This window comes from Crocuta crocuta, unplaced genomic scaffold, assembly GCF_008692635.1.
Source record: "Crocuta crocuta isolate KB4526 unplaced genomic scaffold, BGI_CrCroc_1.0 scaffold131, whole genome shotgun sequence".
Lineage (NCBI taxonomy): Eukaryota > Metazoa > Chordata > Mammalia > Carnivora > Hyaenidae > Crocuta > Crocuta crocuta.
Genome location: NW_027528977.1, coordinates 16,554,632 through 16,579,022, shown reverse-complemented (window position 1 = coordinate 16,579,022; position 24,391 = coordinate 16,554,632). Strand labels below are relative to the sequence as shown.

The window sequence follows — 24,391 nt, the reverse complement described above, 5'->3', positions numbered from 1 at the left end:
CAGGCTGAGGTACTGGGGCTCTTTCATGTGCCAGGAGAATCAGAGCCTTCTGATGAGAGTCTGGCTTCTATGAGGAAGGCAGTTGTGTTCTTTGGCAGAGAGGTATGGAAGCTGAGGAAATGGATTCCCCTGAAGCCCTGAGCATGGGCCCATAAGGTAGATCAACCCCAACAAATTCCCCTTCAGTTCCAGTAGGGGGTAAGAGATCAATGGAATGACAAAAATGAGGGTTAAGTAAGTCAGATCCTTAGCTGATTAATTTCTGGGATAATGAAAATGTTGGAGGTTTCCTTTTGGAAGATTACATTAGGGTGGTTCTTTTTCAATTCCTGCTGGCTGGCCTGGCCCCAAATTACCTCTCTTTCTAACCTTGCTACAGATGGTTCCTAACCCTTTGCCCACCTTTGTAGGAATTTCCCCCCTTCCAAGTGGGACCATGGAAAAGAGGCGACCAAAACTGACTTGGAAGGCACCCGAAGGCTCTTGTCAAAAGCCTAGGACGGTGGAAAGGCTCAGATCCTCCCTTGGAATTTTACCCACCAGAAGTGCTGGCAGAGTTGAACTGGGAAGATTCTTCCAAGGTGCAGCTTCTCCTATCATGCTTGGGAGATCAAATTGAGTGGTATCATCCCAAATAGTAAGATTGTGAGAAAAGTAATCACAGTGATCACGGAACATGACCCTGGACACTGCCAGGAGTATTCCTGATCCCCTCAAGTGAGAAGGAAAATTATTTTAATTACTTCTTTTAATTTTGGTGAATTGGGATGGCAATGTCCTGAGGGAAGGTGGCCTCCAGTGGCCCTTCTCCCCTTCCTTAGCTCACCTGGAATATACTCTTCTGCCTTACTTTCTGGTGAATGGAATGAGTTCTGGCTCTGATGCCAAATTGCCCAAATCTGACATTGCCTCTCTGCTTTCCTACTCTGACTTTAGGCAATGATTTAACTCTGGGCCTCAGCACGCTGATCTGTAAAATGGGGATATTAATGGTGCCCTCTTTCTAGGGTTGTTGTGAGGATTGAAACAATTCATGAGACATGCTTAGCACAAGGCCCTACACACCATGAGCCACCACCGTACCATCTGCAGTCATTACTGTGATGAGGACGCTAGGTCCACACTTCTGTGTCCTACCAATCCATGGCTATCCCTGTACAAGGCTATCATTTCTTACTTAGACACCAAGGCATCAAGGTGGTTTCTGCATGTTGTTCCGCAGTCTTTTGCTGCTGGAAATACCATATTCCATGTTGGCCAAACCACCTTCACAAAAGATAAGGTGAATGAATACAAATGCCAATTTGTAAAAGGTGCCTTTTAGCCACAGGCGCTAAATTAAATTTCCAGCAAATCCTTTTAGAGAGGGTCAGTGTTCATTTTCTATAAAATGTGGCTTTCTGAATTAAATATAAAAGCTTTCCTTTAGAAATCCCATTTANACTTCCCCCCCACCCCTACTTTAATTACAGTGAAGGGGGATTAGTCAGCACAAGTCTCTGGGGAGTTCTGTACAGAGCTGTCTCTGAAATTAAACTAAAGAGAAAGTGGCAGCAGGCACGGAGCAAAGAGAACAGACGAGATTGATTGATCTGAACTCATCAGATGAGTGTTCAGGACCACAGGCAAGGATGACAACAGAAACGAGGAGAAGAAACCCTTCTGCCCTCCTTTTCCACCCAACACAGCCAAACAAAGCACATGAGGTCCACACCAGGCTACCCCTGGCCCCCATCTCACGGACCCAGCCCAGCTCCTGTTACTGCCACTCCTAGACTGAGAACAAGAGGGGCAGCCGAAATCACAGAGGAGTAGCCACAGGACTTGGACTGCGGGTTTCTGTAGGTGAGGACCATTTTTCTTCTATTCAACCAACCTGTCTGGGGAGATGCAGGCCCTGTACCTGGAAGCTCGCCTTCAGCTTCTTGGCCTGGAGCCCTTGGCCCGGAGCTCTCCCGCAGCTCATCTGTGGCATGCTGTGGACTTTGAAGACCCCATGGTTCTCCTTAAAACCCCATGACTGCACCATCCCATTTTTATTTTTAATTTTTATTATTATTTTTTAAAATAGTTTATTGTCAAGATGGTTTCCATATAACACCCAGTGCTCATCCCCACAAGTGCCCTCCTCCATGTTAAAGCGGAAGTAGAAGGGGGGCGCCTGGGTGGCTTAGTCAGTTAAGCGTCCGACTTTTGCTTAGGTCATGATCTCGCGGTTCGTGGGTTCGAGCCCCGCGTCGGGCTCTGTGCTGACTGCCAGCTCAGAGCCTGAAGCCTGTTTCAGTCTGTGACTCCCTCTCTCTCTGACCCTCCCCTGCTCACACTGTCTCTCTCTCTGTCTCCTAGAAATAAATAAAACATTAAAAAAATTTTTTTTTAAAAAGCGGAAGTAGAAGGATAGATTTTCTTGGTTGAATTATGCTATCACATGAGGCTTGGAAGGGAGGAATAGGGCGCAACGGTGAACACTGGGTTCAGATTCTTCTTGTTGAGAGCACACCATAACCGGGCCCTTTACGTGCCAGTGTACCTCATTCTCACAACAACTGTGAGACAAGCATTTAATTCACTGTCCCTGCAGGGCAGAGAGACAAAGAAACTTGCCCTGAGTAAGTGGCAGAGCTCCCCTTTATACTCGGGTCTGCTTCGGGTTCTCTGCACTGTCTCCTTACACAGTGCTTCACTGGCCTCTGCTTCATTCTCCGCCCCCGAGATGAGGTCACTTCCTCACTAATGCAGGTTCCCAAACCTTATGAGTATCAAAATCTGGAGGGCTTGTTAAAACCCAAGGGCTGGGCCCACTCCCAGAGATTCTGAGGGTTTAACAGATTCCAGGTGATGCTGGTGCTGCTGGTCCAGGGACCCAACTTTGGGCACAACTGCTCTAAGGAGTTTTAAATCTCTGTGGATTCCATGTTGCTTAGGGGGTATCACTTAGCTGGCTGCTTGGTGTTTCTAGTCCAGATTTCTGGATAGATATTCAGTACCATTTAGAATCCTACATGGCAATGAGAAAGAATGAAATCTGGCCACGTGTAGCAACTTGGATGGAACTTGAGGGTGTTAGGCTGAGCGAAATAAGTCAGGCAGAGAAGGACAAATATCATATGTTTGCACGTATAGGAGGATTAGGAGGAACTTGACGGAGGACCATGGGGGAGAAGAAGGGGGAAAATAGTTGGGGAGAGGGACGGAGACAAACCATGAGAGACTCTTGAATGCGGAGAACAAACTGAGGGCTGATGGGGGTGGGGGGAGGGGAAGGGGAGTGATGGGCATGGAGGAGGGCACTTGTGGGGATGAGCACTGGGTGTTATATGGAAACCAACTTGACAGTAAACTATTTAAAAAAAAAAGATATTCAGTACCATTATTGTCTACTCCACAAGTACTGCACATACCTCGTCTCATCTGATCCTCACCACCGCCCCCATTTATAGACCCCATTGTCTACTCCACAAGTACTGCACATACCTCGTCTCATCTGATCCTCACCACCGCCCCCATTTATAGAGGAGAGAACAGAGGTCCCAGAGCTCACAAAGGGTACAGCAGGAATTGCAGCTCCTTGCCTTGTCCTTAAATGTATTTAGCTGAAAACTCTTGGCGGCTGGCTCTCTTCTATTACTGCAATGCAAACACCAATGAGGTTCCACCAAGACAACCATCAACATGAACCTCTGGTGGAAAGGCCAATGGAGTCCGTTTGCAGAGAAACTCACAAAAGTATTTCTGGCTGATAGGAGAAAAGAACTTCCTAGGTGATAAAGACAACTGCTCTTGGTATGAGGTGTTAAGAGATTTGCTTTCTGACTACACAGAAAAGGAAGGCTTGAGCCTACCCCTAAATTAAAGGTAAGAACCAAGTTCCTGTATTCTAATATCAGAATATCATCAAGGGAGCAGGGGAGTGTGTTGGGTGTGGGCTGGGAGGAAGGGGAGAAGTAGGGACTAAGGCTCCCCCTCCTCCACTGGACAGAGGGGAAAACATAACCACGGCACTATGATGGAACTGTCAATGGCACATAACATTAGCTAAGGAAATAGTATATCATTATGTCCCAGTTCTATACGTTTTGTGACAATGTAACACTAGTAGACTTTCCGTGAGGGTGGAGAACACAAAGATGAATTCCCACATCCTAGGGGTAAAGAGAAATGAAGTCTGTCCACTGTGGCATGGGGGTTCAGAACCATGGGTGGCACTGTCCCACTTCTCCCCCTTCCGTTGCTCCCCAAAACCTCTTAGTTAACAGTGGAGGGAGGCCGTGTTTGCTCCAGAACCCATCTGCAGAGCCAGCACAATAGGTTTTACTAGCAGCTCAGGGTGCAGCATGTAGGGATGAGTGAGGCCGGTAGTGGGTTGGGGCAGAAGCAGGGATCTTTACTCACAGCGTTCGAATCTTCGGCATGTGGTTGAAGCTAGTGACCAGGATGCGGCTAATGTTGTTGTTGTTGAGGGTGCTGTGAAGGTAGAGGAAAAAGGGAAATGGTTAACAAGGAAGTAACATGGGGCGAGGGCAGTACCAAAATGCTTTTGGAAGCTGTGGGGAGGAAAAGGTGTGAATACCAAAAGAATCATAAGTTAATAGCTATGGAGCAGCTTGGAGACAAGGGGGCAGATCTCCAGATGATAAGAGGATCCCTGATTCCTTTTTTAAAAAAAATTTTTAACCTTTATTTATTTTTGAGAAAGAGAGACAGAACATGAGCAGAGGATGAGCAGAGAGAGAGGGAGATAGATCCAAAGCAGGCTCCAGGCTCTGAGCTGTCAGCACAGCATCCGATGTGGGGCTCGAACTCACAAATCATGACCTGAGCCGAAGTTGGACACTTAACCGACTGAGCCACCCAGGTGTCCCCTACCCTCCTATTCCTTTTTTTAGGTGGTTCTTTCCTCCCCTCTGCTGGAGATCCATTATTCAAGGACCTACGCACCTGGAATGGTAGTATCACTTGCTGAAATTCTACTATGTGCTGAGTGCCTCATTATGGTATCTCTAATTCACACAACCACAGTGCCAGTTGCATATTACTGTCCTCATTTTAGAGAGAAGAAAACGGATACATCTCATCTTGTTTAGTAACACACGTCCCTACCAGGTGGGCATTATCTTCATGCTACACATGGGGAAGCTGAGCAATGGAGGGGTGACATAATTTTCCCAAGGACCCCGAGCTGCTAAGAGTGGGACATGGGATTTGAATCTGACAATATCTTGCTCCAATTTCCCTGCTCTGTCCATTGCACATACTGCCTAATACAGAATGTTCATTCTGTTACTGTTTTCTCATTAGCTCATCTCCTCTTACTCTGCCACAGGCCCCCACTGGCCCAGGAAGAAGCTTTTCTTTGGAAGCTAAGCAGACTCCTTTTGTCCTTGGCTCTTCGTAAACACAGTGCCTTTCTCCTAAAACTCCCTCCCAACATTTTCTATCCTGTGCCTTACTATAGCCTTCAACCTGGTCCATACGTGATTCAAGTGGAGTCGTATATACCCTAGTTGTGTGATCTTAGGCAAATTATGAGTATCTCTTATCTACAGGTTATTCATTGGCAGAGGGAGGCAGGTAATGTTTCCTACCTCACAGGATGGTAAGAGGTGCAGCGTGCAGTATATACTCAGTAAATGGAGGCTACCATTTTACTGATGTTGGTGGAGAGAATGTAGTCCTGTCCTGGTCATTCCTGTTTTCCCTACCCCAACCTCCATGGAAACAAAAAGACAGCTTCATCTAGTACAGTAGCCCCCAAATCCACTGCACCCTAGGGGCCTGTGTAGGTTTCTTCTCCCCCAGCCCCAGGCCACCAGGATTCCAGTGATCACACCCCCTCGCCCCAGGCTACTCCTCAGTTCCCCAGGGCCTACTTGGCATTTGTTTGGCTAGCAGGCCAGAAGGAAATCTATTTACCTAAAGACACAGAACCTAGAACCTAGTACTTTTCCCTCTCCCTTCCCATATTTACCTTGTGTCCAGCACTATTTTAGGCACATGGTATCGTAAAGAGGAAAAAGCAGACCACATTTGTTTGCCAGCTCTGCCTCCTCCATACTTTACCAATGCTCCAGTGCAGACACTTGGCATTTTATGAAATTGAACCTACGTAGCTGTTTTGTTTCATGTGGCCTAACTTTTCTATGAAGTGTGCTAACCCATCCTGTCTCCACACAGCCAGGAAGCCTTCAGAACATCTTATCTGATCAGGCTGAAGAATCCGTCACTCCACTTCCTTGGCAGAAAGCCCCGGAAGTGGGGACTATGCCTCACACCAGTCCTACATCGGATTAGGAATGCCTCTGGGGCAGAAATCATGGCCTTTGTTTCCCTTTCTATCTGCCCCTGAGTTCTAGGCTCCACACTTGAGGGATACCTGGTTATTAGGATCATTGACTCACTACCAGACAAAAATCTGGCCACCTTTTCCTCTCAGAGGCAAAAAGCAAGAAGCCTTTGCAGAAAAGAGGCTTCCTTCCAACCATGCCCAGCCACTCACATCAGGCTGAGTTCACAGCCAGCCCTAATTTAGCCGAATACACAGTGCAGTTATATGCAGGGCTCGACTCTAACTGCATCCGGCAGTAGTCCGGTAGCAATGACTTATTAATGTATTACTACACTGATATTTAAATGTGAGCTGTAATGAGGGCTATAAAACATTTACGATAATAGCAATTATTCCAGAACCAAAATGACTAAACACAGTATTCAGACTTTCATGATTTGCTGTGTGGGGCTGGCCAGCCCAGGAATGTCAGAGGGCTGGTCACCTCTTGGATGCTGATCTCCCTGGCAGTTACAGTTTTTGTTTCCCTAATAAACACAGATTTATTTGATCTCCAGGCTTGGTGGCTTTTGCCCATGCATGGAGCACAGTGCTCTATCTGGTTCTTGCATCCCTAAGTAGTTGGCCTTCATTGGAGGTGATGTGGTCATAACCCCAACACAATGAAGCAGGGTTGGGGAGCATGCGCCTGGAAGGCAGAGACCTGGGTCAGACTCTGGCTCTGCCACTTACAGCCTGTGCAACCATGAGGAAGTTTTCTTAATCTCATTAGGTTTCCTCCTTTGTAACACAGAGATAATAATAGCACCAATCTCACAGAGCTTTGGTGGTGATTAAATAAGATGATACTAATAATTGTCAACATGAACTGAGAGCTACTGTATCCCAGGCAGGCACTGAACTGAGGGTGCTACTTGTACTATCTCATTTAATTGCTCCAAATACCCTATGAGGCAGGTATTTTTGTTATCACCTCCATTTCATGGATGAAGGAAGTGGTAGGACCAGGATATGAATCCAAACTAGCCTGACTCCAGGAATGGTGCCTAGATTTGTTGTCTACCACTAGGATAACAGATTACTAAAAGTTTAGTGGCATAACACGACAGAAATTTATTCTCTTAAGTCTAGAAGTCAGAAGTCTAACATGGGTTCGTGGGACCACATTTCTTCTGGAGGCGTCAGGAAGAGAATGTTTCATTGTCCTTTTGCCACATTCCTTGGCCTGTGGTCCCCTCCTTGCAGTATTCTGATCTCCTGCTTCTGTGGTCACATCTCCTTCTGTTCACTATGATCTGCCTCCTTGTTATGAGGACCCTCAGGAGGATGTTCAGAGCCCAAGTGGATAATCCAGGATAATCTGCTCTTCTCAGAATCCTTATCTTAGTCACATCTCTCAAGTCCATTTTGCCATATAAGGTGACATTCCTAAATTCCTGGGATGAGGACAGGGACATTTTGTGGAGAGAGGGGCATTATCCAGCTAACTACCATGCCCTGAAACCAGGCACGGAGAGCACACTTGTTACACACAGCCTGGCTCGTACGCAATGCTTAGTTGTTTTAGCTTGGGTTTGTTTAGTATTTTACAATTTACAATATGCTTTCACATTCATCTCATTTCATGCTTGTAGAACCCTGAGGTTGGACTTCTTATCCCCCTTTTATAGATGAACAATTTAAAGCTACCAGAGGGACACCCAGGGTAGCACATGAGCTCCTGGAGGATTTAGGAATTACTGTTCTTTTTTTTTACACCACAATGTCTCCTGACTTACCCACTGTCTCCTGTTTTCAGGCAAGCTTGTTACCCTAGCATGGACATTCTCTGTCATGTCCACTCTGGCACCCAAAGCTAGAAAGAACTGCACAAGTGCTTCCTGTTCTATTAACTTCCTTGAAAATTAACCAACAGGAAAATAAATGTGTGGGTCTGACAATGCCTCCCCTTGCCTTCCCGGATGGCTGGCCCAGACTAGGCCATGGTGACCTCATCATCTCGTCTTTTTTTTTTTTTTAATGTTTTATTTATTTCTGAGAGAGAGAGAGCGTGAGCAGGGGAGGGTCAGAGAGAGAGGGAGTCACAGACCGAAATAGGCTCCAGGCTCTGAGCTGGCAGTCAGCACAGAGCCCGACGCGGGGCTCGAACCCACGAACCGCGAGATCATGACCTAAGTGAAAGTCGGACGCTTAACCGACTAAGCCACCCAGGCGCCCCTACCTTGTCTTATTTACCTCCATTTCTTGGAGAGTTTCTGCCACTTCCAGACTTTAGCCTCAACCCTAGGTTGAGGCTCTGCTCCTTTGGACAGATTTTGAGAAAACACGCCTTACCCCTAGTCACCCGAGTTGGAGGTTTCCCACCAAATAAATGCTCTCAATTCAGCATTTTCCATCAGGTGTCAAGATCAAGCTCAGGGTCAGATTAATTCTGTAAGACTTCAGAACTACTCTGGCCTCCCCCCTTTTGCACCATCAGAAGCTCCTGAACGGGCATTTCAGTCTAAACTAGAAATAAGGCCATTCCTTCCCCACCCTCATGAGATTTAAAGACAGTGTGTCTACCTCCCTCTTCTTTTTTTTTTTTTTTATAGAACCCTTCTCTATTGTACTGTATTTATATTGAGACTAAGTGTGGCCGGTACACTGTATAGTCACTCTTCTGTTTTGTCGTAATCGGAACACAAATGTTTAATGAAAAAGGATCATTTTCCCTATTAAAATGATCCATGTGGACAATGCTACTTTTAACAATGGATCCCATTTCCCCTCGATTGTGAGCACCAGGATGAGGACATTAAACTTTTCTCCCCCAGGGCACTAAGGGATTAGTGAACTTATTGCTCCTGTAGAGCACAACTAGAACCCTTCTACCATGAAAAACTACTTATGTTCCTCAGCTAAATACCAGGGCGCTGTGGTAAGACAAGGCTCCCCAGTAATGAAGAATGCATGAGGAAGCTGTGCACGTACTGATCTGTTCCAGCGGTTGACAGACTACTCCCCACAGGTCAAATCCCATCCAATATTGAATGTTTCTTGTAAATAAAGTTTTATCCACCCATTTATGGATTGTCTATGGCTGCTTCCATGTCACAACAGCCGAATAGATGTGACAGAGCCCACAGGGCACAAAGCCTAAAATATTAACATCTGCCTTTTTATAGAAAATGTTCACTGATCCTTGCTGCTCTAGAACTGGGAAATTCCAGTCCTGCCTTTGTCAGTAATTAACTGTGATCTGCTGGGCAAGTGGAATAACTGTTCTGTAAGAAGAGGGGATTAGGTCAGAGACTGTCAAAACACTGGTAGGAAAGCCCAAGCAGCAACCAGGAGGGCTAGGAATCTAAAGTAGATGGTCTGACTCTAGAATGCATACATTTCTGACCTGCATCACAGTCCCGTCTGGAAGATGGGTCCTACTGTGTCCAGAATCTACAATGCTGTGATGAAATCAGAGCCAAGGAGAAGGCTCTGTTCAAGGGACAGGGCAGGTAAATCCACCTTGGGTTGAGTATGGGATGAAAACTTGGGTAGTGGTTCTCCAAGTGTGGTCCCCAGACCTGCAGCATCACCTAGGAATTTACCAGAGATGCATATCCTCAGGCCCCACCTAGACCCACTGAATGGGAAGCTCTGAGTGGGGTCCCAGTCGTGTGTTCTAACATACCCTCCAGAGGATTCTCATGCAAGCTCAAGTTTGAAAACCATTGAGCTAGAGGCATAGTTAAGAATAGAGCCTTTATCTAAGTGTAGGGGACAGTATATAGGTTACCTTCTTGCTGACTCTGGGACTTGAAAACCTCTTTTGTGGAGGGCATGGTGCTTTCCTGCTTAGAAAGAGGCCCAAGCTCTGAAACAGTACACAGCCCTCGACGGAGGTAGTTGTAATCACCCTTGGAAAGCTCCAACTTGGCATCTGCCCCTGGCTCCCCACTGTTCTCTGCTGAGTGCTGGAGTGTGACTCTCCCTCACATCCCTCAAGATAGCCATCTTTGATCTGGAGGAGCTAAGTCCAGCTGCATCCACACCACCCTGGAAACCTTAATAAGGCTGACATTTCCCTCTGTCTCCTCTGATTAGGCCATCACTTTATCACTCTGTGCTTTCTTGGCTCTGGGTGTAATCTGCATGTTGTGTGTCTATAACACTATGTAATTGGCTCTAATGCAGCAATATTATCTGTGAGCATGTATCACATAATTGCAAAACCAGGCATCCACAATAAGTGCCACTGCAGTTTCCCAGTGTGCCAACCTTCTTGGGATACTCTCTGAGCCCCTCCTCTTCCTCTCTGGGAATCTAAACTCTGTGGGTTGGATAAACCCTCTTAGAAGATTGGCCTATTTCCCTTGTCTCAAGGCAGGCTGACTGTTCCTTAAGTCTAGGTAAATAAGGTGGTTCCCTCCTTAACAACCCCAGGAAGGAGACTCCTGGGGAGTCATCAGCAGCCATGGCAGCAGAACGTCTTTTTAAAGTGAGCTTGGAGATGCCTTGACTTGTACTTATAGACACCAGGGTCCAATGGCCAGCACTCTAGGCCCTGAAGATATAACTTCTCCAGCAGTACCTATATTGAATTCACAGGGGGCAGACACAAACCAAAGTAGGCAGCATCATTTTCTGAAGAGCAGCTGAGAGCAAATACTGCGGATGGACCCTGTAGGAAATATCTAAACTGCCGGCATGGGGGATGAAAAGCACAGGGGGATTCTGGCAGCATGTAGACCTCAAAGGGAGGGGTTGAGGGCTCACTTTTGCTTCTCCCCCTTGCTGGCTCAGACTGGGAAAGAGGAATGAACTGAGGATGCTTTAGGTGCCTGCTCTCTTCTCTTGTTTACATGTCAAAGCAGGACCAGCTTGTCCTGGTCTTGCTTAGAGGCTGCTGAATGACAGCCATCACAGCACCAGGAATCAAGGCCTATTGCTGATGACCAGGCCCTTCCACATCCTCCTTGGTCCTGGGAATGTAAGTGCTGTTGGCTGGCTCAGCCCACTAGAATGTATGTAGGTGCTGTCTCTTTGTGAACTTGGCTGCAAAAGAGCACAGGCCAAATGCCCACTGAGGTTGAGAGTGGCATCCCCAAGTCTTTCCCCCAGCCCAGAGTCTCTCTAACTGATTGACTCAAGTCATTTCTGGATGAAGCTCCCCTGAATGTCCCCCTCCTAGCCAGGTTGAACTTGCCTTTCTCACCTAGCTGTGCACTGTTCTGCTTTGGCTGGAGGCCCTAGGAAACTCCAGAAATCAGGAAGAATGTATAATGACGCATCCTTTGAGAAAACCTAAACTGAATGTTATAGGTTCTTCCACGAACTCTGCCTTTTAATGAGTGAGACTAGTAAAGAATATTGCTTTAGTTTGAGCTTGCCAAGATCCTTCTGTAAAGATGTCAGTAACAGCAGTTAAAATATTAACTATTAAGTATCTGCTATGTGTTGGCACCAGGCTAAGCACTTTTCACACATTATCTCATTTAATTCTCCCAACAATCCTGAGGTCGTCACTTTCAGTTTGGAGCCTAAGAAAGATCAATGAACTCTGCCTTAATCATAGCCATAAACTTGTGGAAGCCAGTGTTCAAATACAGGCAAGAGGGATACCAGGGCCCTATAGTTTTAACTGTTACACAAAATTGCCTCTTATAGGATTATCTGACAGATGCTGGCTGTCCAATTTCCATGTCTTTTCCAAGGCAGAGATGAGTCCTATAGGCTAGTGCTGCTCTCAGCGCTCACAGACTTCCATGTGGCAGGGAATGTGGTGTTGCCTCACTGCCAAGGCTGCTCAAAGGCAATAGCATTACCCGACCCTCCTCTCATCCATAGAACAGAGAGCCCAGCATAGAGAGTGAGGGCAGTGGTGGAGACTTAGACAGAAGAGAGAGATTGGGTCTTAAAGCCTTCTGAGGTTAAGGTTGGGCTAACAAGTCTAATCGCTGTCAGACGCCACCTTTACTGTTGGATCGGTGGACTGGAATTTTTAAGCATACCCTGCAGAACCAAGAATACAGGTCTGCTTCTTAAGCAAAGCTCATGTTTTGGCTATTTGCAGCAGGTAGTGAGTCTCCAAGGGGAGAGGGGGCAGGAGGGGATGAAGAGAGAGAGGAGAAAGGATGGTGGGAAGCCACCTCTCATATCACCTGCTCTCCGGGACTATCCTGGGTGCCGCCTATTACTGATTTCCTTGATCTCCCTGCGGACCGTTTAAATTAAAGCTCATAACCATTGTGTGGGCATATAATGAAAACAACTGATGCTGCACTGATTAGTCCATTACTCTCAACTGTTAGAAAACATAATGATCTCACAAGGGGCCTTATTCACTGACGTATAGCAAGCGAGCTCTCATTTGACACCTCAAATTAGCAGCCAAAGCAATAACAGCTGGGGTTTTTGTCTCAATATTTGTACCCGACTCTAAAGTGATTTGGCACCGGGTGAGCGTTATTTTTAAACACAGTGCTCTCACCGCCAAGTAACATTTTAAATGGTCTCCAGGTGTCATGTAAAACCTACAGAAATAAATAAAAACAATCAGCTGCCAATTTGAGCCTTTGATGGTACAGATTCCTTAACAAAAGGGCTTGTCTTTGGTTCTTCCTTCATTATATATTCATATTGTGACAAGCAGAAACTCATCTCACTCTACCCAGCAGAGCCCCGGTGTGAAAAGGAAAAAAAAAAAAAGATGCCTCCAAAATAAATGTAAAAAGTGGAAGATCAAAAGAGAAAGATGAATCTTCAAATTGTGCCACTGCTCAGTCAGATGCCTGGTAGTGCAGGCTCCAGTGTTTTAGGTCCCTTAATTCTGAAGAACTCCTTACCCAGTTTTTTGAGATCGTCACAGACACTGCCTAGTGGTGATTCAGATGCATTCAACTGCTTTCCGAATGACCAATTTAATTGTAAAATGTACTTAAAGGACAACATGAATGAGGTGGCCTCTCCCGATCCTGTTTCATCACCCATAAGCTGGGAACCCGGACGATCAATCTTGTCTACTACATTATTTAGAAATCAGGAAGTTGCCAGTGTGCCAAGATGTCTGCAATGGGCTGAGGTTGGAAGAATGTCCTCCAACTTACATAACTGAACAGGTGAGTTTGCAGGCGAGAGGGGGAGACATGGACGATTTCCCCCTCAGCTGCATTTCAGCCTGTAAGAGAGGAAGAATGGGGAGGTCTTGAATGCCCACTGATGTGTGCACAATGAGAGGGCAGAGGACATGCGAGTTTTGTGCCCTGTTGTATAGGCAGGGCCCAGCTCAGTGTCTGGCACACAGGACAACTCAATAAATATTTACTGCATGGATGGATGAGTTTTAGAATGTGAAGGGTCATGCTTTTGGCATCTTTTCATAAAAATAAATTTCCACTCTGAACAGTCGCCTGGGCTGATCCAGGAGTACAAACTCAATTGCTTGTAGGAGCCAGGCTTTTACATCTGAATAAGTGGGTTGTGTGGGTTCCATATCAATCCCACCTCTGCCACATGGCATGGTCACTTCTTGTTTCAAAGGCTTGTCGCTATGCTGGAATGTGGGTGCAAGCACTGCAGCTTATTCCTTTTTTTTTTTTTTAAGAGAAAACCAGACATCTAGGGTTTTCATATGAAGTCTGGTTTATTAACATTGGTGATTAAATTATCTTAGGTAACAAAAATCACAAATGAGACATACCTCGGATTTGGATTACAGATGCCAGTTTTTAGTCTCGAAACCAAAAAGATCACTTTAACAATCTGAATCAAACACACACACACACACACACACACACACACACACACACACACACCCCTAACACATACATATCACATATATCAAATATATAATATACATATACATATATGTGCGTGTATATATGTGTGTGTGTATATATGTGTATATATGTATGTGTGTATATATATATTTATATATATATGTAAAATCAAAGTATTTGGGAGTGCTTGGATGGCTCAGTCGGTTAAGCGTCTAACTCTTGACTTTGGCTCAGGTCATGATCTCGTGGTTCATGGGCTCATCGAGCCCTGTACTGGGCTCTGCACTGACAGTGTGCAGCCTGCCAGGGATTATCTCTCTCCCTCCCTCTCTCTCTGCCCCTTCCCCTGTTTATACTCAGGCTTCTCTCTCTCTTTCTTAAAATAAATAAAAAGTTAAAAAAATTAAAGCATTTTAATAGTGAAATGTGGTTAACGCCTTCCTTCTACACTGCATCTCCAAGAGGGTAGCCACGAGGAACCTACAATCGAAATGGACTATCTTAATTGATAGAAAATTATTCAAGGTTCCCTCTCCCCACCCCACTATCATCACTTGAGACAAAGAGCCCTGAGGAAGTTTCTGTTTCTAAGGCTAAGGCTGTGTCCCAGCAGGAAGGTGTGCCCTTGCCAGCTTCCCATACACCACATGCATCAGTCCTGTGGCTAAACCTATAGGGTGTTTCTTGTGAACAGTTCAGAACCAAGCTACAGTGTGCAGAAGGCTCTGTTTCTCAGCAGAGATGCTGGCGAAGTCTGGGTTTACCCTCTGATGTTTGTAAGGGAGGGGGGCTCTCTCAGGGAGCTAGACACAGTTTAATTGGGCTATTTGGGCTTCAAAGAGGGGCAGGGACCCCTGTTGCTCACTGGCTGGACTTCTGGTCACCATTGATAGCCAGGATCAATGATGTAGAATTCAATCTCTTCCCAGATTGCCTTCCTAATAGACAGCAACCTGTTGGACACTGGGGTGGTCATCACCCAATCAGTGGATGCAGGACTAGAAGGCCCTAGAAAGGGAGGGTATTTGTCCCCATACTGAACATATACTGTTCTCTCTGGGAAAATGCTAGAGATTAAGAGATAATGGGCTGGAAAGAACATAGAGGTTGGCTTCACTATTCTTTGTTTCCCTTTTGCTAATACAGGGGAAAAGTAGGTGGTAATACAGAGCACTAGACAAAGAGCCAATAGACCTGTTTTCTGGCTTGGTTCTCCTATGAAAAATTTCCATGGCTATGTATAAGTCACTCAGCCTTCTGAGGAGTTTCTTTCTTTTAAAATAAAGTGTAGGACTCGTTGACCTCCAGGGTCTTTCCAAGCTACAGTTCCACTCTCCGATTCCCACTGGACTGGTGCTGGCTCTAAAATGGCAATTTGGAATGGGAACTGTTTTCCAGACAGCAGTGGAAGGAGTTGTGGATATCCAGATTTGTATAAAGATAGGACATCTGGCCCAACTCTGAAAGTCACAATTAACCCCCACTGCATTTGAAAAGTTCTACAGGGTCGGCTCTTTTTCTCTTTATGAAAATAAAGCTTCAGCTTCTGTCGGGTTAATGGGCTGGCTTCCTTAACTAGCTGCCACATAATCTAGCTTATGTATGGAGAAGGGACGGGTCCAGACATGGGAGTGATTTTCCTACCCAGTTGACTTCTTGGAAGTGATTTGCAAGCCTGAAAGAAGTGAATAATTGGAATCAGGAAACTAATTTTCACAGAGAGAGGTTTTTGCTTTGAGGGGGAGACAGTTTTAATAATCATACTCCTGGGTTTCAATGAAAACGGGTATTTTGCAGGTAAAAGATCCAAATGGTTAAATTCAGATAGAGAAAGGACAGAGTGGAGGGTGAGGGGAGTGGCAGAGATCTTAAAGTATTTAGCCTCAGAAAATTATCTGTTTAAATGTGCTTCTTAGTAAATGTGAAACAGCTCTAGTGGTTTGGAACAAAGCAAATAGGAAAGCAGGCCCAGTGGGAGCTATGGAGATTTGTAGAGGGCAATCCCTGTCCAAAAGGGGTATTCGTCACTCAGCTCTACACCTGCGCTGTCCAATAAAGTAGCCATGAGCTAAAGTTGGTGATTACAATTTAAATCAGTTAGAATTAAATGAAAGTTCTGTTCCTCAGTTGTACTAGCCGTATTTCAAGTGCTCAAGAGTCACAATGTGGTTAGTGGCTGTCATGCGGGATAACACACATAAGCAGCATTTCCTTTATCACGCAAAGTCCTGTTGGACAGTGCAGCCCCAGACAATCAGAGACACATGCATGGCCAGGGTTGCCACAGCCTCCAGATATTTTGGGGAAGTTGAATTTAGAAACTTATAAATAAAATTACCTGAGTTTCACACATGACAACTAATTCTAATTTTTTGAAACACCATAAAGACTACAACAGTTTAAAACATCAAATTCCATAGCTGAAGTTTTCAATCAACTATTAATCAGTAGCGGGGGTCCTCTGGTTTAATTATAAGTCAAAGGGGAATGGGCACTCTAGTGCTTCTGTGAGTCCAAAGAATCCAAATATGACATTGGAGAAACGGAATCAGATTCCTTCCACCCTTCCTCCTCCTCATCCCTTCTTCTGAGGGTTTCTGCATATAGGAAATGGAAGCTCAGAGAAAGGTAGGGATGATGTTCTGCTTCTCCCTGGCACTGCATCTCCATGTTTTCCCCATGCCATCCTCCCCTCCATAAAGCCAACTAACAGGAAGGGGTGAAGGGGTCAATTTCCTGCTTGAGTTCCTAGGACTTGGCTTTTAGGACACAGTTCTACAGAGTAATGGACTCTTGGCCATAGATGAGCCAAACCATCTAACATTCTGCATCCTGGATGGGAGTGGCAGCTCCAGCAAGGGGCAGGTCCGGCTCTTCAAGGCACCATGGTTCTCAGCCTGGAGATCCTCAAGAGCCATGAGATGAGAGCTGAACAAAGGGCAAGATACTCACTGAATGCACTCACATACTGGTCACCAAAGTGAATCCTGGCCGCTGGGGGATAGAAATAGCGCAGAGGCTGACCATCGGCGTGGAAGCACATTTGCAAATCAGTGTAGAAGCTGCATTTTTGGAGTGAACTGACCCCACTGGCCTCTTCATCTTGCCCCAGAGAGAAAACTCTGTTATCTTCCCCCCCACCCAAAGATGCAGAGTTATTTTCTAGTTTGTTTTAGATGGGATAAAGAAAACCAAAAGGCTGCTCCCAAACCTAGTTTGTCAAGACAGAATTTTAGCCCAGAGACCTGGTGGCTGGAGTCTGTGGCTCCCACGAACATCAAGACTTCCATCACCTGATTCCACCCAAGTGGTACTCATAGGAGAAGCTGATCATGGGAGTCCTATCAATTCACAGATCCTCTGCACTCAAGAACAAACAGTTCAATGACCTTCACCACATCCTCTTAACCCAGGAATGTACACCAATGCATTTTCTTTTCAGAGTCTAAACTAGCCTTTAATTAACAGGAACATGAAATCAAATGGAAACCACTAGAATATCTTCCCTTACTCCAATTCTAGCTACTTGAATTATTCAAGGTCCACTTATTTAAATGGAAAAAATTATCCTGTATTTCAGAGAAAATGTCACTTTTTCCTTAAGTTTTCTTAAAACCAAGCTAGTCATTTTAAGAACATGACTATAAGCCTTGAGTTTGGGTGACTACAAAGGAAGAGGGGTGTGCTGTGTGGCCCACATGAGCATTTACAGAAAACCCAGTTCCTTTCCTAGTATTCTGGGAGCTGAATGGAAGTTACTGGTGCCTTCCACAAAGTGCAATTTTAATTCTGATTGCCTGGACAAATCACAATTTGTAGCATAGTACCAAAAAAATCATATTCTGGAGATATTTTAAGACTTTCATTAGGCAATGACATTTCTATATTCAAAGCTATGTCATGACTAAATATCCTGATTCCAAATTCAGTTGAAATAAATGTTTCCAGCTCCCAGAGAAACCCAGGTGAAACATTTTATAAGTAAATGAAAATGAGTCTTGTCTGTTAGAAAACACCAATTTTCACTATGGGTCTAATTTTTTCATTGGTAATAAAAAAAATCTCCATTTAGCTGGAGAAATAAAAAACCAAAGGTGCTGTTTCAGTAAAATACTACATTGTTCAATATTTAAAATAATTCTGGGACAATCACAACCTTAGTTCTGAGTAGGATTGAGACATAACATAGACATTATAGAGTGGAGTAGGTTTCAATTCAGTTAGTTAATTTTAACTCAGTTTGGGTTCTCTATCTTTAAATGACTACCTACTATGTTCCAGGATTGTGTGAAGTTCTGGAGATAAGGCAATGAGACAGTGTAGTTAGGTGTATCCTTCAGCTTTGACTGTGACGAGCATCCAGTCGGGTGTGTGCTATTTGCTAGACACACACCTATGGTATCTCCTTTAATCCACATAGTAGCCTAAGGGGTTGGTATTACTGCTACTATATTTCAGTGAGGAAAGGAACCCCAAACCACCCCGTTTGGTGAAGCTGGACTGGCGGCCAGTCCTGTGGGAAGACTCTAACATCCCCAAAGTCAAATGTGGCCTTGTGCCTCCAGGTCTGGGGCAGTTTGTAGAACTGGATGTAAGTCTGATTAAGCTGAGGTCATAGGTTTAGATCTGAGTGCCCTGTGGGTCAACTTTTCAAAAGGAAAAACTATCATTCCTGAATCACTGTGGGCATTTACGATAGTCTGTCATCTTACTAATGCATATAATAAGTTTCTCTGGTACATGCGCTGCAGAATGCATCATTTAATTTTTATTTTTTGTAGCAGAGCAGTGAAGTGCAGGGGCTGGGTATTTGCTACTTGAAGAGCAGTCCCTGTATACTTGCCAGTGTCACTTTGGGCAAGCCATTCAGTTTCTCTAAGCCTCAGTTTCCTCAAGAGAAAAATGATTAGGAGATTCTAATTTGTAAGGTAGAGGTGAGGATTTACATAAAATGCTGCATCCTAATATCTTATCATAGTACCTGCAAAATAGTGGACACTAAGAACTAGAGGCCATAATAGTTATTATAATATCTATAGTGACTACACTATTGTTATAATATCATTGTATTATATATTATTAATTATTATTTGTTAATCAGGGCACCTAGTTCTACATTCAGAGGAAGCTCAGTTGAAGTGGAAGATAGACTTCCACTTTTATAAAGCTCTGGGTTTTCTGCACTGGGCTGACAGCATCTATGAATGTCCTTATACCCAATGCCCAGCACCCTTCAGCCAGGACAACAACCCCATGCTAGAGAAGTGAGTGCTCCCTGACATGGGTCTCAGGATTATTGTCAATTTCTTGTCACTGTCTTCTTACACCAGCAAAGGACTTTCTTCTTCTATGTCTACAAGTGGGGCTTGGGGTCAAGCCCTGTCATACCTGTCCAGATGTGGCTGAATTAAAACTACCCTAAATGTCTGGTCACTTTCCACACACCAGTGCTTTCAGTCTTGAATCTCTCTAAATGTGGGCTACAAAGGAGCTCAGGACATGGGATGATGAAGGGGTCCAGGGAGATGAAACTGGGTGCGGGGATGTTTATCTCTTTTTTCTTATCAATTGCATAAATCCAATGACCACTGCTTTAAAGTCAAAGGGAATTTGGAGGCTAGTGCAACTCTTGAGAAGAACTTCCCAGATGATGGGGAATGAGAGATTCCTGCTTGCTTCTGTGGTGTCCCCACTCGGTTTGGGAGTTCTGGACTCCACATCACTTAGCTCTGCTTGTACATGTCCACTCAACAATTCTGGTAAGCTCTGGCCCATAGAGTTTCATCCGCCAGAGACTCTGCTCTTCTAAAGCTTTACTGTCTGGTATTTAGCACCATGCTGGCACACAGTGTGTCCTTGCATCTTAGATGGATTAAGGCAGGGGCCACCTGGGCTGGCGGGGAACTGACATGAATGGAGGTCAGTGGGAAAGTGGAGTCTACACATCCCATCTAAGGAGGGAATGTGCCCTTTAGCTACAACTGATTGTCACACTGGCAGCACGGGGTTGCCAATGCTTCTGGCTCGCCAGAAATCTAAAGCTAGGAATCTGTACTTTTATGCAGAATTTTGTAATTTGAAAATACAAAAATGCTAATTTCAATGAAAACTACTCAACAGGATTTTAAAAAACTCATCTGTGTCTGCAATATAGTCTGAGATCTATCTAGTTTGCAACCTCTGGTTTTATGAGAGCTGAAAGCAGGGTCATTCCCTGATCCTGTTATGTACTAAAGTTTCCCTCCTGCCCCAAATCTCTGAAATAATACCAAACACTTAATAATGGTTTTGAGAGGACAGCTGTGCTTAGGATCCTTGATCTTACTGAGGATTTTTTTCTGAATACCCTAGTTGCATGGAGGTGCCCAATGTGGCAAAGGGATCAAAGGTCTGCAGACCCAGGTTGTTGACCCTTTGCTGCCACCAACTTGCTCTTTTCCCATGGCAAATCTCCTAGCCAGAGCCTGAACAACGGTGAGGGAAGTGGGGTGTCCAGGAACAAAACGTTGTGCGGCCTGGGCCTCGCTCTCCTCTGCTCTCAATCTTTCTGTGCCTTATCTCAAATAAAAGGTCATTCTGGAGACAACTAGGGTCCTTCCAGGCCCAGCCTACAATAATGTCACTGAATTTCCAAAATTGATAAGTGACATAAATGGAGCGAGACCTTCCAAACAGCACACACTGGTTATCTGCAGATGTGTTGGACCTGCGTTCAATTTAGCTGGTACCGGGGATTTATCAAGGGTAAGCTACTCACTGGGATATACGAGCACTTTTGGGCTATGCTCCTGACATCTTCAGTTGGCATTTCTGCAGTGTATCTACTAAACTTCCGATTTGCTGCATGTAGTCAGGAGATAATGTCTGAAAATCTTTTTTCCTCTCCCACAGTCCTATTGAAAAAAGTTAATTATTTTATTAACCAGGTTTTCTCATTTTTGTTTCATTTGTCCATGTGCTTAATTTTTTTTCATTAAACAATTTTCTGACCCAGGATGGCATGTTGGGCAGGGAGGTGCCTGGTATTACTGGCGAAACGCCTGGCTGTCCTCAACCTGGCTGGCAAGGAAACCCGTGGCTCAGAGCACCGCAACAAATGATTCCTGACCACACAGGGTCAGAAATGCAGTCTTGGCATATTTGATTGTAGTATAAGAACAACTTGGAGGAAACCGACTACGTGGATCGCCAAATGTATAGAACAGGTAAAAATGAAAGGCCAATGATTTGGGTAGCAGAAGGGCATCTGAGTTCTAGAAACTCCCAGTTAAGAACCTTAAGGCCACACAGAAAGCTGCAGCTGTATCGTGGGAATGTCTGAAGAATGGAACCCCCAAACCACTAAGTGTCAAAGTCAACTGGTGGTGTCCAGAAGTGAGAATAAGTTGTCTCTGGGACCAGAATGTGAGTCAGTGAAAAAGCAGGATTATTTTCTTTCCCTAGCAAGTCTGATTTATCTTCAACTTTGTGGGGACCCATTTACTGGATAAAAGAAACGACAATTTCACAGGCATGTGGGGGGCTCCAGCACTCTCCTTGGCAGGAGTGTGGGTCACTGATAGCTCACCTATCCTGGCTCTTGGGGCCAGTTCACACCACTGTGTGCCCCACATTGCCCATGCTTCAGGAACCCAACACCACGAGGGCCTTAGCCACTCAGATCAGGAAAGCAGCTTGGTAGAAGAGTTAATCATACAGTCTCTGCTGTTTACTAGTTAAGCAGATACTTGGCTTCTCTGAGATGGGTCCTTTGCAGAAGGAGGGAGATGGCAATGGCAGCTTCATGGAGGGTTGTGAGGATGCAGAGGGAGAAGGTATGTAAAAGCACAACTGGGCACGGATAACTGCACAACTAACGCTACAAAGGCAGTATCTTGTGCGCCATGATTCTTCTCCTTTGGTGGCACTGGGGCCTTGAGAAATTTCACGCATGCTATGCTTTTTTCCCCTAGCCCTTTTGCTGGTTACCTGTAAAGGGGAGGGGGATGGTGGCTCTTTTTCTTTGTTCACCATATTCTGTGGTAGACCTCCCTCACTGGGTGTAAGCCAAAAATGAGGATCAAGCAAGCAGGTGTCACAGTCTTTTCCAGCCTTGTGCCCATTCCTCTCTCCTTACCACCAGTGTTTCTCCCAGGCTCACCTCCTAAGTTCCCATTCAGTGTATCCTGTGAGACCAACCCCAGCCTAGATGGGAAGAAGTTTTACAGTATTTCCATTTACAGAATGGATGGAATAAGGGGGGGGGGGTCCCATGTGAAATATTTCTACTAGTTGACATCCACAAACTTTCCTTAAGTTAATTTTGAGAGAGCTTTCCATGGGGTAATCATGGGCCTTTCCTTGTTTTTGCCTAATGTCAGAGAGAAAACACACCTGAAGTACTATATTTTGTCTTCTTAATTTGCAGACTTTTAAAGCTTTTAATACTTAAAGATGAGCTTTCTGGGGATAGGGTGATTTGAACCTCTCTCTCTCAAAAACTTATTAAGTTAATATATGATGATTTCACTTAGTTACTATTTATTCTTTCATTGGCAAAGTTCTTCATGATGGCTACGTCGTGATTACGGAGAAGTATTATAAAATGTCAATGTGCAGATGAGATTTGGAAGGTCTGGGGGTGAGGAGGGGAGATGCTTTAAATGGAGATGTCAGCTCCAGCCAATTTCAGAATGGTTCACCATTAAGATAGATGGTTCCAAAGCCATGTGCCTCTGTTGGAAATTAAAAACCCATGGAATAAATGATTATGATTAATTTTAAGTACTTAGCCATGTGAAGCCAAATGAGAGCGTCTTTAAAACAAAGCTATTGATCTGGCTTTGTTTGGAATCGAGGGGATAAACTAATCAGATCCTATGGGCTCTTTGCAATAATAGGGAGAACTACTTTTCTCCCCCCACCAGAGCCTTTTAAGCTTCAAGTTTGAGAAACCTGGTGTACCAATGTGCTATAATATACCAGTATTTTAAAAATAGCAAAGCACTGGCATAGAGAGGAGCAGTCCGGTTCTGTCCCAGACAGGGACAGATGGGGGTGCAGGCATGATGGAGAGTTAGGGGGTAGATAGGATAGCACTCAGTACAGAATCTGTCTCTTTTTAAAGTCGAGGAAACAGACTCAGACAGGCTGAGCAGCTTGGCCAGAGTCCCACTGCACCCAGGACCCCATGTGCCCAGGTGTAACTGACTGTCCAGCCCCATCCTCTCCCCCAGACGGCTCTCCCAGGGAGACGTGGCATCACCACTCCTAGTGCAGAGAACTAACATGCGGGCTGTCAGGTCGTCACAGCTGTTTCGTGGCAGCTGGTGATTTCCATTTCCTGGTCTCTTCCCAAGGAATTTTCTCATCCTTCCCAAGAAAAGGATGACACGCTCCTAGCAGCCCTTGCCCGAAATGCTTTTTTGGCAGGCTGGGAAAACTGCGCCTACCCTTCTCAGCCCCAGCCTCCTGATGAGGGAAGTCCTAGGTCACTGAATTGGGCTGGCACCCTCTCCCTAGCAGACCCGCATTTGTTGCCGGTTCCGGGGTCAGAGTTTGGGTGAGAAGCCATCATCCATCTTAGGACTGACAACCTGACCTCCCTGGCTGTGGGTCCTGCCGTTTCTGTCCCGGGAATTCGCAGCTTTCATCAGATTTCCGGCACCTTGCAGCATCAGCATCCCCTCTGATTTCCCGTGATTCCTCTTGGAATCACCTTCTTCTCATACAACGTGGAGAGGCTTTCTCCAACCTGTGCCTACTATCTGTGGGGGCCAGATGGAAAGGAAGGTGGAAGGAGGATCTTCTTTCACATATAAAGGGACGTTTTTTACATATTCATTCATTTGTTTGACATTTATTCATTCTTCTGGAAGTCAGAGATACGTTACCTGGTGACTATGTATTTTTTGATTTTCAGGGGGATGCTCAACAAATTCTACTCTATAATTCACTGGACAGAACTGTACCATCAGAATTATTTTTAGAATCAAGCAATGACAGAGCTTGGAAAAGGGAAGTCACCCGCAGGATACAGCAACAAACCCTCCATTTTCCAAACAGGAAAACTGAGATCCCAAGTGCAGAAGGGACTTGTCCAAGGTCACACAGCTAATTAGGGGCTGAGTTGGGACTGAACCACATGTCCCCCAACACAAGTTCTACTAGGCTTTATTGCCTTCCTTTCCATTTTTTTCCAAATCAGGGACAGTTAGAAGTGTCACTCTGGGTGACAACAATCAATATGTTTTCTTACACAATTCAACTTTAGTTTGAATGACCCCAGAATGATTCCTAGCTGAGTCCCACCCTCCCCCTGACTCCTCTGAAATCAAGTTAGACCCATATGAAAATCTGGAGCACAGAA

At 45.1% G+C, this 24,391-nt stretch overlaps 1 protein-coding gene across 1 annotated transcript in view; it reads right to left on the bottom strand.

The window, feature by feature from the left end:
- Positions 1 to 24,391, bottom strand: part of SLIT3 (slit guidance ligand 3) — a 598,836-nt gene that overhangs the window by 130,689 nt on the left and 443,756 nt on the right. The window contains exon 7 of the mRNA XM_077757361.1: positions 4,393 to 4,464. Coding sequence (XP_077613487.1) covers positions 4,393 to 4,464 — 72 coding nt within the window. The remainder of the gene's footprint in view (positions 1 to 4,392; positions 4,465 to 24,391) is intronic.